This window comes from Saccostrea echinata, unplaced genomic scaffold (genome assembly GCF_033153115.1).
Source record: "Saccostrea echinata isolate AGI-Se365-2 ecotype Australia unplaced genomic scaffold, CSIRO_AGI_Sech_v1 ptg000045l, whole genome shotgun sequence".
Classification (NCBI taxonomy): Eukaryota; Metazoa; Mollusca; class Bivalvia; order Ostreida; family Ostreidae; genus Saccostrea; species Saccostrea echinata.
Genome location: NW_026889794.1, coordinates 4,564,836 through 4,577,200, shown reverse-complemented (window position 1 = coordinate 4,577,200; position 12,365 = coordinate 4,564,836). Strand labels below are relative to the sequence as shown.

The 12,365-nt window shown below is 31.6% G+C and overlaps 1 protein-coding gene across 3 annotated transcripts; it reads left to right on the top strand.

The window, feature by feature from the left end:
- Positions 1-804: 804 nt before the first annotated feature.
- LOC133201576 (organic cation transporter protein-like) lies at positions 805-11,804 on the top strand. Of its 3 annotated transcripts, none has more exons than XM_061337373.1 (11): positions 805-872; positions 2,638-2,735; positions 3,015-3,220; positions 4,895-5,125; positions 5,291-5,493; positions 6,091-6,381; positions 7,034-7,168; positions 7,564-7,649; positions 10,491-10,611; positions 10,859-10,931; positions 11,015-11,804. In XM_061337373.1, the coding sequence occupies exons 1-11, from the start codon at positions 805-807 to the stop codon at positions 11,201-11,203; spliced, it is 1,701 nt and encodes a 566-aa protein (XP_061193357.1). In that variant the 3' UTR covers positions 11,204-11,804. The 3 variants fall into 3 exon arrangements, with proteins under 3 accessions (XP_061193357.1, XP_061193358.1, XP_061193359.1); XM_061337374.1 differs by having other exon boundaries at positions 10,859-10,927; positions 11,015-11,147; XM_061337375.1 differs by lacking the exon at positions 10,859-10,931 and having other exon boundaries at positions 11,015-11,147.
- Positions 11,805-12,365: the final 561 nt, after the last annotated feature.

The window sequence follows — 12,365 nt, the reverse complement described above, 5'->3', positions numbered from 1 at the left end:
AAGCATTATACTCCCTATTCCGGTTTTCTGTGCATACTGTATCTCTATAATCAAGCTTAGAATTCACGGCACAAAATTCATCCATTCTTTGTTTAACCACAATACTAGATACAAAATGAAGATCTGTTTAGAGTTATATGCAGCATATTTTGAAAATTTAATGATTAGATTTATAATAAAATATTATTTATTTCGATGAAATCCTGTAATTTGAAATCCATTCTGAAAATTAGTTAACTTACAGAAATCAATAAAATTACGTGATAATATCTAGTACTGTGTAGAAGTACTTATAAATCTAACTTTTTATCTAATTTGTAGTACATGTAATGAATCATTTATGAAACAATTTTGATAAACATGTTGATTTTAGGGTTGCTTCAATTATGTTTCAATTTTTATGATTTTACAGAATTTGTACAAAATGTAAAGTGCATTTGCTTTGTACATTTGGTAACCTTAAAAAGTTATCATTTTCTGAATATGAGTGAAAAATTCTCGAACGGGACCTAAGACAACATACAATCAATCAATCATTCATTCATTATATTGATTTCTCTGTGAATGTTCAAATTAAAGTTATGTCCAATCCTAGAAAGAAAGAGGCATTATATTTGGTGCACATTTTCGCCACCTGTTTTACTACATAATCTTATTTTTTATAATTAAAGCAGTCTCAACAGTGCATGGATTGTTTCACGTATTCAATGCATGGCCACATATAATTAGTGTGAAATTGTATAAGTGGGACATTCATACAGTTAATTTACGTAATGCACTCTTAGTTTGTTGTTTGGTTGTGATATGGAGCAGAATGAAAAGACGATGTCAAAAGAAACTGTATCTGAGAAGGAATTGAATGATAATTACATGTAAGTAGATCAGTTGCGAAAATACATTTCATGTTTGTGTCAGTTTTGTGCATCAGTTATCATATTAACTCAAATTAATCTTTAACCGAATTTAATTTAAAATATTTCTTTTCATGTCTCTATTAAAACTCAAAGCTTTTCAAAAACAACCACAAAATCCAATTTCATTTTTCTTGATGACTTTTTTACTCTTACGAGGGGCATTTGAAAAGTTCTGAGAACTGCTTGCTAAAATATTAACCATTTCACAGACGTTAATAAGTTTGATACCATTGAAAAGAGCTGAAAAAATTGCACTTATATTAAGGTCATTCTCTTTTATTCATGACGTAATAACTCCAAAAATGAAAAGTCGCCTTCTTTTCCACATGAGAAGATCGAAAAAGTGCTTTCAAAGGCTTCTTTGAAAAGATATTTCAAAGAAAATATGCAAGGAGGTAGATTAAGACGTTAAGAATGGTACGGTAAATCAGCAATTCCATATTTTATTTTTTGTGCTTGGTTAATAAGAACGGTAATGTTATCTTAGTCGTTCATAAAAGATTCTTATTTGTATGATATAGCTTAATTCTCGGTCTATTATATAGCTCTCCACTATATCAAATAAAATATATTCTATATAAAACTGAAGTGTAACAATGCACTTTTCCACAAATGTATTTTGAGTATCAGGGCTCTTACCGTGTACGAATAAGACGTACATAAGTCTTCACCCGGACTTCTTTTTGTGCGTATTTTTTTTCCATATTATTTCAACTTCGGCGATACAAAACACACTATTGCTTTTGACTTTCGACTCAAGAAAATAAATTTGAATTTCATTGCCATGTACAATCTTATCTGTTTTCCAAGATTTAAAATTTTCGAACATATCGAGTTACGGTGGGGTCAGAACTACACCGGCGCCATTTTGGTTTTTACGAGAAAATATAGGACACCCTTAGCTTAACCTCTCTTGAGCTTTAATCGTTCCCGCAAAATTGGTTAAAATACCTGACGAATTAATGCCAGCAAACTATGTAACGCCGTCCACTATTCTTCTGTGATCATCAACTTTGTGATTTTCTCACAGCATCGTCTTTTTCACCCAATATTTTGCGAGAGATTCGATAATAACATGCTACGTTTGACACACTCGTAAACCATCTCAGAACTATAGGAGCCCCTGAATATTAGTTCATATGATAGACTGTTGTCTATGTAAACATTTTTCCAACTGGCAGTTGTGTCCGTTAGCTTGGATCCGAGTAATTAACAAAAGTTGACTTTAAAATTTTACTTTACTGAAATTGTGTCTCTTGTTAAGTCATTTTTATGGTCAGTATGCTAGACATTCGAGATTCTGATGTCATTTTCAGAGTTATTACGTAATAAAAATTACAAAGTGACGACACAGTATGTGTATATTTTTGTGATATGACCAATGATATCAAATTCTGTAATTTCTGTTAAAAGGTTAATATTTTATCAAACAGTTCTCAGAACTTTTCAAATGCCCCTCGTATATCATTTCAGTTGTTTTGTTTTATTTTGTTTTTTTAAATAATGTCATGTGAGCATTTCATATTTATAAAGCGCACAATTTTACAAACACTTTGCAATAATAATAATAAAAAATCCATCGACAGCACTTATTTGATCTTAGATATATTCTGATACAAAGCAATTTATAACACTGCTAAGTGCTGTAACTTCAATTTTGTAAGTTTATGATGTCATTAAAGTATAACATGAAATTCAAGATATTTGATTTGATATAATGCAGATATGGAAAGTGGGGTCCATATCAAGTTGTTCAGACAGCTATATCGTTGTTTAATATATGGCCAGCAGGATACCAACTCTTGATAGGAGTTTTTATTGGTAGGTTTTTGAAATTTATTAATTCAGTTTGTAAAGCTGTCATTCCATCACAAAAGTCACTCTGTATTTAGTATTAAGGAATTCAAATTCAAAATTTGTTTGACGCGGTAGAACCTACTATTTGAAAGATTTATGTGTAATTTGATTAAATTTCTTGGAAAAAGATATTATTATACTGTATACGTGTGTTAATTACAACAATTTAGTTCCTCGAGGGTAAATTTGTCTTTAAATGTTAATACTTTTAAGGAAAGGTTGACGAACGGTTTTTTTTTAAAGGCTATCGACCAGATTTTCAATGTGCAATTCCCGAAATAGAGAACAAAGATGGTAAAAACAATTCGATCTACATAACATACGAAAAATGTCACATCAAAACATTTCTCAACAACACAAACCAAGGGAGACCTCAGCTGATTAATCAGACTACTTGTATTCATGGATTTCACTACAGTCTAGGAAAGCACAGTACAATAGTAACAGAGGTACATGTATATAATTGAATTATTATTACCTCTCTGATTGGCTGAGTTTCAACATCGTAGAAAAAAATACTACGTTATGTTCACCTGCAGGTGAACTTCCAAGTGAACATAAGGTTTTTTTTTCTACATTGCTCCAAAAATATTTAGAATTTCCATACTGATACAATTGGTTATGAAAATTATTTCTCCAGCATCCAACTCCAACTTAGGTGAACATAGTTAACATTCAGACACATGGTATGTGTGTGTTTAGGTGTTAACTTTTTGTTAAAGTAAATTTTTGGTATTGAAAATTTCATTAAACAGTGGCTGAAACGTTATTGTACACGAATGATCACGTTACACGAACGATTCCGCACGATTATTCCTGATACACGAACGATCCTTCCCGCACACGATTATACGCGTTACTCGAACGATCACGATTGCGAATGCAAGTGCACGATTCTTCACGCAATATAGTTCAAAATATTTAGGAATGTACATTGATGTACATGCTGATCCTGCACTGTTAAGAGACAGATTATGTATAAATCTTCTCATGTACATGTATCGTCGGAACATTAAAGGTTGGTTGCTTCCTCTTACTTGCACCTATCTATCTTCTAAATTCCATTTATAAGCTGTTTTATAAAATGTTTTATCTACATGTATATGAAATTAATTATTCTCCTTATTAGTATTTAAAGTTTCTGTGGTTTTGTCTTGACTTTTAATCAACTTTTTTTCTGTATTCCAACAGAGGAAAAGGAAGTTATTTAATGATCAAACAAGCTTTAACGTCATCACTCCTGATTTTTACAATACACTAGAAGATTTAAGCAGAACGGAATGAAATTGAAAATTAACTTTTGACAATCCAAATACATGTAATTTGAAAAGAACAACTCAAAGAGAGATGCTTATTACCACAATTGCATTCAAGATTTTTAAAATGCATGGAAATTAAATCGGGTGTAAGAAATTTCATAGAATTTTATATGAACTAGATATGAGTTCTGAAAAGAAACTCCATGAAGACGTGGGTGACATATTTGTCGTGCGGTTATAGCGCGTAACCTACTAGCATTGTGTTAATCATTTTATTCTATAAAGTTTTTCATGTAACTTAATTACTTTTAAGGCAAAAGTCAAAATAGATAGGCATTTGTGTAAAAAATATGTTGATGACTTCCCATTATTTAAGATTTTATTTACGTTTGACATTACTTTCGGATTAATGCTAGTACTACATTGCTACAATTAAAAACTGATTAATACGTCTTTTTCTTCCTAAGTTTTACAAAGAATTCAGAATTTGACTCAGCGATTTAAAGTTTCCTGGCTTTAAAATATATTGCTTTTTATGGTGTTTTTAACGTTTAGTCTATTGGCTGCGCTATTTTTGTCATGTGATTTGTAAGAATTGTGTCATGTGAATAGTCAGCATGTAAAACTAGTCAATTTGTCATATTACTATAATTTTTAGCTAAGCCAATTAATTATTATCTAAGTCTATGTAATATGTAAATATAGTTTTAGTCTTTTGTTGGCTAGTTTAATAAATGATATGTTCACTTAATCGGAGTTTTTCTTAATATTATATACAAGATGTTTAGCAAAACAAGCTGCGAATAGCCAGAATTATCTCCTCTCATTACAGGAAAAATTTGTGGATATAAATATATTTTGCAGATGAACCTTGTCTGCGATCGAGCTCCCCTAGCTGAACTTGTCCAAACGTTGATCATGGCAGGACAATTGGTCGGAGCAGCCTTCGCATCTTCACTCGCAGACAAATTTGGAAGGAAGACCATTCTTCTTGTCTCTCATCTTTTGACCATGACATTTGGTTTTGGTGTTGCTTTCTCACGAAGCTACATAACCCTGGCTATTTTGAAATTCATTCTAGGTGTTTTACAACAGGTAATTGAGGGGTATAATGAATGAAGGTAAAGACTTTTTAAAAAAAACCTAAATTGAAGATAAAAGGAGTTTGGTTTCTTTGCTTTTTTTAATAATCACAAGAAAACATACAGTTAACAGCATACTAGTCATTTCTAAGAGTTAAACGTAGTTTTTTTAAAATAGGGAATGGTAATGCCTAATGCGGTGTTAGCGTTAGAACTGTTCCCGGAGAGAACACGTTTTTACACAGAGACATTAGGTATGTTTGTCTGGACTACTGGACTTATCATCATGGCACCCATTGCTTATCTGATGAAAGACTACAGTTGGCGATATCTGCAGATAGCTCTTACGTGTTTTTCTCTGTTTAGTCTGGTACAGTATTGGTAAGAATGAATGAAGTTATTTAAGTACGTAACCTAAAGCGTCTTCAGTAATCTACTGAGTTTAGCGTCGTTTAAAAGATACCTATTTCTCCTGCATGGTAGATATAGGAACAGTAGGAATTTTTCTACCAAAAAGAACTCTTTAAATTTAGACATTTTTATGCTCTCTCTTTCGGAACAAAATTTGATTAAATATATCTGTTCACACTATCTTTAATTGAATAATTCATATTAAAAATGTTGACGATTTAACGAAATTACTAGAGATATAATAGTCTTCGGCATAAAACAATATTTATGGTACTTTACATCTTTAGTGTTCCCGGAGTTATTGGAATTTGCAGCTTGAATTAATTTTAAGTAATTATTTTGATAATTTTTTTTTTTTTTTTTTTTTTTTTTTTTTTTTTTTTTTTTGAGAGGATACGTTATATTAACTTCATGAAGTTAAAATTCTCACAAAATAGTAAATATTATTTGTTTCAAACATCAAACACATGGATTTTCATTGCATACAGTTTGCAAAGAAAAAATATCAATATAAATATATCATGTGCAGTGTAGAATGCAACTTACTAATAAATCATTTACCTGAAGGGTTCAAGATGAATCTTTAAGATGGCTTGCAGCAAATGGAAAAAAGGAGGAGGCTGATAGAGTAATACGAAAAGTGGCAAAATGGAATAAACTAAATTATGAAGATCTGAGGAAGATAGTGGAAGGAAAAATGGCGCTTACCAAAACGGTCTCTGTGCAACAGATAGAAGATAAGAAAAGTGACCAACTATACCAGAAGTCTGATTTGCCTTTGGTTGAGAAATACTCATTTTTAACAATTTTGCGAAATAAAAACATTTTTGCAATATCGCTGATTATGTGGTTTACATGGTAAGTTTCTATAGATTAGTATAAGTGTTAATATTTATGCACATTCTATTCATCTGTACCTAGAGCAATGTATATTCAGTTTTTCTGAAGATGTAATACTAATTAGCACAACCACAAATTAATGCATCCTATGTTAGCATGCATCAGATAAAGTTGTTGGTTATAAATTAGTGTGCTATATCTACATCCAATACAATTTTCTACATAATCCTATAAGTAAAATTGGGTCTATCATCTTAATAGACCGCCAATAAGATTTCTTTAGCGTTTTCTTCGTCAGTCATTTATCCCACATAAAGAAAGTGGGTTGTGGAATCGGTTGCTTCCATGTTTAAATAATTTTTGGTGTGTAAAAGACTGGGGTTGTATGGAATGACATAAATTTTGATATAAAATACGTACATATAGGTCATTAACACATCGTAAGTTCAGTTTTTAAGCAAACAATAGCATTTTAGTTTTGGAAGTGAATAAAGTTGATAAGTCGTTGATGATTAGAGTCTCTGAATCATCTCGTGTTTGAATGAGGTTTCTACCTCCAAAGACCCTAAAAGCAAGATAATAATTCCATAAATAGACGTTCTAAAATATTTATCAATTTAAAATAAGTATACATGTAGTATTAAACAATGATGTTGTTTTTGTATTGTAGGGTGACCAACACACTCACATACTTTGGATTAACCTTGACTTCTACAAGATTGGCGGGTGATCGTTTCCTAAATTTCTTCCTATCCTCTTTTGTGGAATATATTGCTGTAATTCTTACACATGTCATGCTTCTTTGGTAAGTTATAAACTAAATCTCTAGTCTGCTCTTTTTTCAACCTCAAGCATATTTTGTTATTAAAGATGGAATGAAATGTTGGGTTTTAAGCTTTGTAGCTGAATGTTACTCATTCAAAGTCTTGAGGGAATATCCTCTCAACCTTTGTTGCAGTTCGTTAAGAATTTCAAAATAAAACTTTCAAAATCAAACGATAGAAAAAGACATTTCATTTATTTAATTAGATAAAAAAGAAATTTGAAATAATATCACATCTTCATTCAATATTAATATTTTAAAGTTTTCTTCCCCTAATATATGTGACAATTTGATGAACAATTAAAATGCATTTCGAGCAGTTTTCAAAAAAACTGAGTAAATTGTTAGTAAACTTACGATAAAATTTTATTTTTTAGTCTTGGTAGAAGAGCTATAACGATCATTTTTCACGCCATATGCGGAGTTTCCTTAGCTTCAGCTACGATATTGAATTACTTTGCAGGTATTCATGCCACAATGCTATATTTGAAATTGATGTCTTATTGCTTAATTATTTGCGGAAATTGACTGAACCGATTTCAGAGTTATCTTTCTTGTCAAAAGAAAATGTATATGTCAATGTATGTCACAGACGACAGTGCGTCTGTAGATTGACATGTACATTGTTTAGCTTCTGAATATGTTTGATCGGGGGAGCTGATTTCTTTCGCAAGCTTTGTAGAGCTTGAAATTTCTATCAGTTCTCTATAACAGGATAGAAGGCAGGAATTTCAGTTTGGATGACACCCACTAACAAAGAATAAAATGTCATCAGGCGTTATTTTTGAGGAGTCATATTCGTAAATAAGAGATTTTTTTGTGTAAATTATATACCGACAAATTTCTGGAAAGGAAGGGCCCTCCCCCCTGACTCCTGTTCCTATGGGCCTATAAAATATTTATTTCGGGGGACATGATTTATGAAATGCTGAATTTATATAATTAATACTTTTTTGGTAAATATCAAACTACATGTATAGGGTGAGTTAACCATGCGTCGGACACATACCTTGCTTCGGACAACTTTAAGCAATAAACTTTCATTGAACCTGAGTCTCCCCGTGTTTTTACTTGTTTCTGTCTTAAAGGTGAAGATTTAAACTTTTTAATGATGCCGATTTTTATTTCCATGTTGTGATAAAAATACCACAAGAATGGCCTTGAAATTACGTCATATTTTGCATCATCAAAGGGGAGTAACCAGAATTTTACGATTTTGTAATTTTTAGAGTTGTCGGTCTTTTAAATAGACTTCAACGGAACGAGTCGGGCCTAGGTAAAATTTGTCAATGATTGATATTTTTACAGAAATTTTTCAAAAATTCTACTTCAATGTTTGTATAATAACTTTTAGAGTTGTTTTTTACTATTATGTTCATTTCACCGTACATCGGACACAAATTAACCATGCATCGGACATTTTCCGATGCATGGGTAATCACTTCCATTCTCATATAAAACCCAAATGACAGCTGTTTTTTACGAAAATAGAAAATGAAAACTCTAAATTTTAAGTGAAAATACAAGTTATCGATATATGACGACTAGAAGTGGACCCAATTTATTTCTTTAAACTAGATGATGATAACCCACGAGACAAAGGCGCGAGTTGCCATATTACTAGCATTGTAAAGCCTTTCTAAGGCGATGTGATGCACCTAAAATCTCTTCACATTTGTGGATCGAAATAGTAATTCAAATTTAACTAGAAGTTTAATTTTTTAATAAAAGATAAAAATGTTTCGATTTCACTCATTTTAAAGCACCGAGATCAAGGTGTGATATTTTTCTGGTTAAAATACCGTATGTCCGATGCATGGTGAATATTGTCCGATCCATGGTGAATTCTGACTTATTTCGAAAAAATCGGGTTTTAATGATATTTTCTCAATAAAGAGCACACGATTGTGTCAAAAATTTATATTTTAATCACATACTACATGTTAAGTTCCATTTTGATAATATTCGGTCGGTAGCGATATCGCTAGAACTTGTTGAAGTGCGAGGGTGTCCGATGCATGGTGAATTCATCCTATGCCTGATCATAGACCTTGGTCGAGTATGCATATGTTGATTTATTGCAAAGCAATTATATCCCCATCAAATTTTCACAGAGTCATAGGATTGATGCATCCCCAAAAGATTACAGACATTTTAGGTTGATATACCTACAGTGTCGATCAACACAGTTTTGTTTGGTAGCCATTTGTGATTGATCAATGAGAATATTTTGTTTCCTATTCCCATCTACAACACATCTCCTTTTTTAAGAGTACTCCCAAGCAGGACAATCTTGCCATGGACATTTCTCTCTATCTACCATGCATTTCAAAACCAAATACATGATCTAAAGTTTTTTTGCATTGTTTTTAACATTGAACATTTGAAACCCTTCACAATTCACTATGACTAAACGCAGTTACTTTTCCTTCCCTCTTTCTGTGGACATTCTGAAAATTGGGAAGGTCCATAATTTCAATCTTTCCAGTTTCGCAAAAACTTGGTATCATGGTATTGCATGTAGACCCAGAAACCGAAAAAAACCTTGATTATATTATTTTAATTAACCTTTGACCATCTTTCTTTAAATTCGATTGTTTTAACTAGGGATATTTCTTTCCGTCTTCAATCCATTGTCATTTCAAAAGAAAAATGTCATTTTGACTTTTACATATGTTTCGTCTATGTCATATGCTAAAATATGCACCAATGTTGATTCAGGAGTTGAACTAAACTAAAGGACATAAGCAACGTACATCACCTACTGATAATTTTTCAAGATATTCTTAATTTAAGATTATAGTGTCATCAGATGTTCGTAGACAAAAAATCAGCATGTATTACCAGGAGTTTTGAAAAAAATATCAATTGATGAAAATTCTTGTATAATTCAAAGAAAAATATACAAACATTACTAAACATGTATTCTAGATGTTTTTTTTTACCCAAACTTGTTTTAGAAAAAGTGTACAACAGCATATGTAGACATTAAAATGTAGCACACAGTTCCTTCACGTATTGGAACTCTTCAACTTCAGGGAAAAAGACATTTAAGATCAAACTACGTTGCGTATGTCCTTAACCACTACATACAGATTTTTATTATAATAAAATTTAGGTACACAAAGCTTTTAATTTCGGCAATGTCCACCAACTTCCGCAAATACTTTGAGCACAACAGTGAACCATGTAATTATAATTTATAAAACAGTATTTGGTATTTCCATGATGGAATAGCCTGTATCAAAGTAATACGTGTGTGCGACACTTTGATAAAGGAAGATGACTATTTGAATATTTTAAGGACATAACAGTGCACTTCAAACGTTATCAGTGGTAACAACATTTGTTGGGAAAATGGCAATCGCAGGGTCTTTCAGCACTCTTTTCTTGTATACACCTGAGCTCTATCCAACAAATCTGAGGTAGGTTAAATTTTAAGATATTTCTTCAAGTTTAGCCGTGTTTTGGTTTGTTTAGAGTCCATTGGAAGCATTTCAGCTTATGAAGGGGGATATCAGCCATGATTCTTACAGGCTTGTGCTTATTGCTATAAAAGTGAAAACATACTGCAGATACTATTCTGATAAGTAAAAGTAAGGGTAATAAATACATATTGGTTTACCGATAAGGAAAGAAGGTTTGAAAATATGATTTTTGTCCTTCCTCTAGGAACGTTGGCATAGGTTTTTCTTCAGCCTTTGCAAGAATTGGTGGAATATTATCACCATTTGCTGGAACGTTGGTAAAATATATTTTAAAAATATAATTCTTATAAAACTCTAAGGTTATAAAAAAGTATTCCAATGTTTTCCTAATTTTTTATAGGCCGAAGAAATACCCTGGGTTCCAGGAACAATATTTTCTGTAATGTGCTTCATAGTGACATTACTTATCCTGTGTGTACCTGAAACACGGGGTACGGAGCTTCCACAGTCTTTGATAGAAGTTAAATTATGGTACACTGAAAATAGTGGCATTCACAAACGAAATAAAACGATGAACACGAAGCTTTGAGAAACATATTCGAAATTTTATTTTTCAGTATCATAAAATAGAATTTCTGAGACAATATACGTTATCTAAATAAAGTATAACTAGTATTTTGAACGATTTTGAAAATGAAGATGTACTTACAGATTTCCATACAACAAGAATTATTAACAAAAGTACGCATTATTATACATATAGCCTTTATGTAATATGTAACATGTAGAAGTTTTAATTGATGATATGAGTTTTATTTGTTATTAGCATTCCCACTGGGAGAAAGTTTTAATTATCCAATCGTAGTCATTGCTAAAACCACGTGACACAAGATAGCATCACTTCGCTGATTTACATGTTGAAGTGTAAACAAGTTGTTTTGGCGTTGTGATGTTGCAAACAGCTGTTTGTTTTTGGTGGCAGCTTTTCGTTTTGACAACTTTTTGTTTTGTGTTACTTTTATTTGTTTAAAATATTCTGCCAAACTGATGATTGTTTGCAACAGGGGAGATCCCATTGTCAATTTTATCGTTCTTTGTACTAAGGATTTTTTTGCTGTTATTATCCTGGTGATCTTCCCACAACTATAATTGTGTTGTATAGTTATTGTCATTAAATAATTCACACTCAATATTCTTTGTCTTTGTTTTGATTCAATTACAACTTATGCAATAGCCTAGCCAGATCACTAGGGTTACATCATAAAAATATTTTGGACATGAGGAAGTCCTCCTCCTTTTATAAAAAAAAAAAAAATAATAATAAAATCATAAGCAGAGGGTGATACTGAAGAATGAAGAAAACGTTAGTTGATTAAAAGATGAATTGTTAATATATGCATTGTTCGGAAAATCCAAATAATTCAAAATATCCTTCAGTTATTCATGGTGTGGAGGAAAACCTTTCAAATAATTTTTCATGCATATTCGCGCAAAGTCAAACGTATTCTGCTAGTTCGATGCAAATCAAATAAATTAGAAATAAATTTAAAATTCGGCCTTTAAACTGCAACGACTTAAGAGACCATACCAATAGAATTATGTAATACTTTTTTACTCTGAAAGTACCTCATTTTGCTGCTATGTAATTTTTGGAGGGATACTTGAGGTGACGCAAAAAGCAAATAAAATTTTTACGTTATGCAAGCATTTCATCTTGATTTACTATATGTGCAATTTTAATATAAATGCAT